Consider the following 7,174-nt stretch of genomic DNA (forward strand, 5'->3'; position numbering starts at 1 on the left):
CTACCCTATAGCCCTGTACTCTTATTATACGTAATAATTGACCTATCCGTGTCTAAGTGGGAATTATAATAGTTCCATAGACGTGGTTTCACCATAGATAGATACAAACACGTATGTGTTTGTATACAATATGTCTTTGAAATATGTGCAAATACTGCGAATAAAATATGCATAAATAAATGCAAATATGTGTTTGTATATATATCTAGGGGTTCACACAATGACTGACGGCTTCGCAGGCCCCGCCTAAGTCACCTGCCGGGCAAACACGCATTAACACGTGTGAGAGTGCGTGAATTTGAACTGTTCGTCACACATCGCCACCATGCATTTATTTTAGCTATAATAATGAATGATATCATATTAAATATAGGAATAGGTATAAAGTAATAATTTCATTTAATTGAATATCCATTTCTTGCTCGTTGGAACGAAAAAACTAACTCTGCTTCTATAGGAGCGCGCAAAATAGCCTTCCGCCAATTGTTCACCAAAGTTGCACTATTTCGTCTCTTTTGATTTTTTTGCGGTAATATTCGGCGCTGGCGTGCACTAACTTGTATTGTGCACGCACGGTAGAGGCATCCTGAATGTCTAGAGCGTGTGAGAAGTAAAATTGGTCTTGTGTCATTCCGTCAAGTGGCGTAGATAGAGTCACCGCATCCGAATACATGTTTGAAATTCTCAAAAACAGTCTAGTACAAGTTTAGCGTGAAGATTGGAATTCTGTAGTCATTTAGCATGAATAAAGTGTATGTCGCGTATGCGCCGTAAAACTTAAAGTATTTCTAATTAATTTCTGTACGATGCCTATTCAGGCCTGCTGCCTATGGTCAACCTCTACTGTTGTACAACACCTATTGGTCACTCAAATGTATCGCTAGAAGAATCTTTATACATAGACATGCACTTGTCTTTCCTACACACGTACAGTTTCACTGTATAAATGCCACTTGGAGAAAACGTTGAAGCTGTTTCTTATAGTAAGGTGTCCGTCGAGTTCATGGCTTTACTGTAAAAGTGTCACTCCAGAGAAATGCCCAAAGTGTTCGTTATAAGCAAGACTATAACCTACGTAACCTACAGAGGTAAAAATTGCGATCGTAATTTGCGGATCGCGAGGTATGTAAAATAAGGTATATAATGCGCGTTGCTTACAAATCAAGTCTTCGGTGGAGTAGGAAGGTTCGTTCCACACTGTCCTGTTCGCCACAGATGAGTAGTGCACCTCCAGTGCGACCAGGTTCTGCCTTGAATGCGAAACAGATCGTGTGTATCGGTAAAGCTGCGTTAATTATTAAATATGGCTGATAGGGTCTATGTCTCCCTGGGTACTGCCGGACACTGCGGCGGATGTTGTCAGTAACAACAGTCAACAACAATCAACAAACAATAATGTCAGCAACAATAACAGCAGCTAGTAGCAACATTAGTAGCAGCAACTACAGTAGCAGCCGCAGTGTCCGGCAGTTCCCAGAGAGACGTAGACGTCATGAGCTTACATATGCTAATCATTCATTTTATGAGCGGCGATGAACTGGCAGGTTAGAGACTCATGGGCAAAGGGTGAGGAGGGTATGGTATAGACAAAGACGGAGGGAGAATAAGAGAGAGGAGAGACCGAGAGAGAGACCGAGAGAGCTAGAGAGAGAGAGAGAGAGAGAGAGAGAGAGAGAGAGAGAGAGAGAGAGAGAGAGAGAGAGAGAGAGAGAGAGAGAGAGAGAGAGAGAGAGAGAGAGAGGGCGGGAAGAGGGAGTGAAGCGAAGAGTGAGAAAGAGAGGAAGAGAAATGGGAAGGTCTATACAGTGAGGGGGAGGTGAGGAGAGATGTATGAAAAAGGAAAGGGTATAGGAGTGTTTCACGTGACGTCATAGATTAGGTCACGTGTATTTGTTATGTGTCATGGTTGGCAGAAGCGAAGCGTGCTGGCTTGACATTTACAGATGAATGACCACATGTTCTGATAGAAAGCGCTGTTTATGTAGTGCACGTACACGTGCGTGCTGCGTGCGTGCGTGCATGTGTACCTACACGTGCGTGCATGTGTGCGTGTGCACGTACACGTGCGTGCGAGCGTGCGTATGCACATATACGTGCGTGCGTGCGTGTGCACGTACACCTGCGTGCATGCGTGCGTGCGTGCGTGTGCAGGTACACGTGTGTGCATGCGCGCGCGCGTGCGTGCGTGCGTTTGGATGTACACGTGCGCGCGTGCGTACCTGCATATGCACGTACACATGCGTGCATGCGTGCGTGCGTGCGTGCGTGCGTGCGTGCGTGTGCACGTACACGTGCGTTCATGCGTTCATGCGTGCGTGTGCATGTGCACGTAGACGTGCGTGCGTGTGTGCGTGCGTGTGCACGTACACGTGCGTGCGTGCGTGTGTACGTACACGTGCGTGCGTGCGTGTGAACTTACACGTGCGTGCATGCGTGCGTGCGTCCGTGTGTGTGCACGTACACGTGCGGGCGTGCGTGCGTGCGTGCGTGTGTGCGTGTGCAGGTACACGTGTGTGCATGTGTGCGTGCGTGCGTACGTGCGTGTGTGTGCAGGTACACGTGCGTGCGTGCGTGCATGCATGTGCACGTAGACGTGCGTGCGTGCGTGCGTGTGCACGTACACGTGCGTGCATGCATGCGTGCGTGCGTGTGGTGCGTGCCATAAGTGTGTGCGTGCGTGCGTGCGTACGTGCGTGTGTACGTACACGTGCGTGCGTGTGCTTGTATCGAACAATATCACGTATCTGCTTGCTGCCAACCGTTAAACTGCGCATGTGCGCATATGACGTCAATGTTTATCAACATTAAACACTCCTATAGCGTTGGGGAGAGAGGAAAGGAGAGGGGAAGAAGACAGGCAGCGAGGCAAGGAGAGAAGAGAGGTGGGAGGTTGGAGAGGGAGTGTGAAAGAAAGGAAAAAATAAAAATAGAGCAAGTTAGCATAGCGATGGGGAGGTGGGCAAGAAATGTATAATATACACGTCAAATCGAATATTTAAGCAATCATATAGGTTCAACGCGAGAAAATAACTTCTAACCTTGATTCAGCCAATGACCTATTTAGGACTTTCGACCAGCGCACAGAGGCGCTACGTGCGATGACATCTGGTACTCGTACGTGTCGACGATGCAGTCATCCGGGGCACCCTGGATCTATCGTATCGTGACTCAGCTTAAATTCCTCTGCGGAGCCAAAAAAGCCAGTCATGAACGGCGCATCGATCGCGACTGTAGGGTTTCAACGGGCTAAGCTTCGCAATATATATCTTTATATACATGACTGTGTAGCCTATCGTGGGTGTGGCCTATAATCATAAAGCCTGTGTAGCCATTATAGCCTGTGTAGCCTATAATAATAAAATACGTGTAAATCGCTATGTGGCAATCCATGAAGCGCTCGCATCCACTGTCACCTCAGAGAACACATTGACTGGGAGCTGCGTCTATTCCTTGCTCATTACTCTAGCTGAGTCACAAAATCCCCCCCCGGCACATAAGAACTTGCTCAGGCTACGCCCCATTTTACAACACGCCGTAATAACTTCGCGATCTATGTAATTAACCATGTATATAACATGTGACTGTTGTTCTCTCGCTGCCTACAGTGGCACAAATTAATACCGATCCTCATCGCTCGAATTCCAATCGATGCTCTCGCAGTTTGCGATATATATTTGTATACGATCTCGATCAATAGTCGTGAATAGCTTGCGCGTATCACCACAAGTCTACACGTTATCATATCAGTGATTACTATTAACAGTATTTCAAGAACGTAATTATAGTAACTTACGTAAATATGGCAAAAAACACCGTGAAATACGTGAGAATGCTACATTCTTCGCGTGCGTCTGTAAATAAATCCAAATGGAACGTTTATAAGCCATAGTCCGCATTTATATATGAGGGGAAATGGCGGTATTGTCAAACCACGGATAGCTATGAGAAGCCAATTATTCCCCATAACATTTCGCAAAAAAATCCAATACCAAAGCATTTATCATCTATATATTACCCAGGGGGCAAGACAGGTTTACCAGACATGGGGTGTTGTAAAAGGTTGTTTGTATCAACATGTTCAGGGGACCTCCCTGATCAACTTCCAGGTGGACTACCCTGAAAATATGCTGCTGACAAAATTGCGGCCATTTTTTCAAAATGGCCACTATGTCTAACTAATGTTGACCATTTTTGATGATAATGTTTGAAATAGAACCTCCTCTCACCATGTGTGTGGTATCATATTAAAGGGAATTAAATTCCTACAAGATGATACCACTTAATGGGCTTGATGATGATTTGCATAACAATTTTTGGCCAATGTCAGTAGAGTTCTCACCAAACTCTTCAATCATGGGTATGTTGAGACTCAAGCTGCACTTGAACCATGCCTTCTTGCCGTGAAAGTAAGGATAACTCGTAGTGTCTCTGCCACTCAGGCTATGGATGAAGGGGCATTGCAACACAACTGTGAAGTTCCCAGTGTCACCACCATTTCATGGATTGGTAAGTATGTTTCTGGGCTGTCCTCACCCATAGTTCTGGTAGATTCTCTCAGTGTGTTGCTCCATAGTGTAGACACATGGTAATAATGTCTGTGTCATTGGCGTGGATAACTACTCTTTCAATTCCGTCATTCTGGACACTGTACAGTGTGCAGGATTATCGTTGTATCAGCCTCTTCTGCGTCGATTCTAGAAGGCAGGAACATCCATAACAAGACTCTCTGTGATTATACGCTCTTTGTCTCTTCTGTAAATCACCACCCAGGTAGAGATGAGTTAGACCAACAGCAGGTCCGGCAGGTCCAGCAGGTCCAGATGCTTATTCTCACACCATTTCTTACAGAGGAAGTTTAGGAGGTTAGCATTGTTTTGCTGCCACTGCAAATATTCTTGTGGGTCAGGAGCTGTGTAATGGTCATTGACTTCATATTCTTTGGCAGGTTTTGATCGGGCATACCTGTGTTCTTGCTCAGCGGACCTCAGGCTTGGTCCATTGTACCTGTCACAACAAAAGTGCATAAACTCAGTACCAGCAGGCACATCATTCAGGTATTTGTATCATTCAGCATAGGTCCAAAATCTTTCACCTTTGTGGAAGGACCAGTGTCGAATGGCATACATGGGATCAATGACTACTGCTGTCTTTCTGTCATATTGGGCAGAGCAGGAGTGCTGGTCACTTTGGTCTCCTCTTTCAGGTTTCACTAGGCTTGACTTGGTACCTGTTCTTATTCTGCCATCATCCTGGAAGAGAGATGGTGGGTAGTCACTGCATTCATGGTCCCTATAAAGTCAACAATGGCTAGTTCTCCACCACTGGCAATGATCTGTGTCATACGCAGAGGGGCAGTTATTTCATTACTCTTCCCCGATGCAGCTGTTTTAGCCGCAGACTTCTTCGGTTTTTTGTTTTGTGTGTGGAAGGTGTTCACCTTCACAGTACTTGGCTTCTTCTGATCACTGGTCAGTGACTGAGACAGTGCCTACCCAGTTTGTTCACACTGGTAAGGTTGTTCTTAATGTTGCAATCAGCGCATTGTACTTGGCTTCTTCTGATCACTGGTCAGTGACTGAGACAGTGCCTACCCAGTTTGTTCACACTGGTAAGGTTGTTCTTAACGTTGCAATCAGCGCATTGTCCAGTTGCTATATTTATCAGGGATGTTGTGGTTGCACCAAATGGATTCGTCTCGACTGCTGCCATTACCTTGATCCCCATCTCTGGCACTCCTTGTGACTCGATTACACAGATTCATGGTGAGGGGCGGGATGAATGAAGATGTAGCATCAATTTCAACTCTGCAGAGACAGCAGCAGTGATGGGTTTTGTGTAAACCCATTTCATCCGTGTGGCAGGGTTTAGTGTAAGGCCATCCAGACCACTCGCTTCCTTGGCATCTGCATTGTAAGTCTGTTCCAGAAGCATGTCAGGAGAGACACTATTATGCTTGCCATCTGCTCTCCTCCCGACAAATGCACCTGCTATTAGTGCTTCATGTACATCTGGGGCTGTTTCAGGTAGTTTCTTCATCTCAGCCAGATAGGGAGGCAAGACCGCTGCCCCATATCTGTAGTGCCCGGCTGCTGTGAGGTAAGATAGCATTCGTGATGATTCAGAGAGATGTTCTCCTCATACCCGTCGCTTCTCGCTGGTAGTAAATAAACCTGTGAAGAATGTCTGACATCTTCAGGAAGATGACCAAGAAAATTGATGTTGGTTGCTCAACCAGTGATTCTTGGAAAAGATCATCTGTTCCTGCAGGGCTTGATAACTGTTCATCGGACTTCTGAATCATCTGTAAACTTATGAGTGCAGTGATGTCTTTTTACACAACATCTTCAAGACGTCAAACCGCTCACGCAAGGTTGGCAAGCCGACGCAAGTTAAAGGTATAGCGAGAGACATTTTGAAATATGGAGAAATATGTATTTTTGCGCAATTCATATTTTGTGAAAAAATTGTCAAAAATCACATTTTTTCCCCAAAATTGTTATGCAAATCATCACCAAGCCCATTAAATGTGGTATCATCTTGTAGAGAATTTAATTCCTTTAATATGATACTACACACATGGTGAAACGAGGTTCGCAAATCCGACGCAAGTTAAACGTATAGCGGGAGAAGGCCTGTGTGTAATGTACAAAATGCTGTTTTAGCTAATATCAAAATTTCAAGTTGGAGCACTATAACTTTATTGTTAGAAAAGCAATAACTTGTCCTCTTCACACAATATTAACCATACATATGGGCAGTTTTTCTGAAAAGTATGCAATGCATTATTAAAAAGTATTTTGAAATATGGAGACAAATGTATTTTGGTGCAATCATATTTTTGGGAAAAAATTGTAAAAAATCCCATTTTGGCCCAAAATTGTTACGATAATCACCACCAAGCCCATTAATGTGGTATCATCTTATAGAGAATTTAATTCTCTTTAATATGATACCACACACGTGGTGAAGGAGAGTCTCAAAACATTCTCTCAAATTGGTTAATATTAGTTAGACATGGTGGCGCATTTTGAAAAATGGCCGCCATTTTTTTCAGCAGCATATTTTTAGGGTAGCCAACCTGGAAGGTGTTCAGGGAGGTCTCCTGAACACGTTGATACAAACAACTTTTACCAACACCCCATGTCTGGTTGACCCAAAAAATGGGGTTTGCCCC

General features: G+C 44.7%; 1 protein-coding gene across 1 annotated transcript in view; it reads right to left on the reverse strand.

Annotated features, from left to right (window-relative positions):
• Positions 1-3,122: 3,122 nt before the first annotated feature.
• Positions 3,123-7,174, reverse strand: part of LOC106816186 (acid-sensing ion channel 1-like) — a 7,505-nt gene continuing 3,453 nt past the window's right edge. Inside the window, exon 2 of the mRNA XM_014820748.1 lies at positions 3,123-3,181. Within this exon, the coding sequence (XP_014676234.1) occupies positions 3,134-3,181 (48 nt within the window). The 3' untranslated portion in view covers positions 3,123-3,133. The remainder of the gene's footprint in view (positions 3,182-7,174) is intronic.

The sequence above is a fragment of the Priapulus caudatus genome, unplaced genomic scaffold, assembly GCF_000485595.1.
Source record: "Priapulus caudatus unplaced genomic scaffold, Priapulus_caudatus-5.0.1 Scaffold1307, whole genome shotgun sequence".
In the NCBI taxonomy this organism is placed as follows: Eukaryota; Metazoa; Priapulida; class Priapulimorpha; order Priapulimorphida; family Priapulidae; genus Priapulus; species Priapulus caudatus.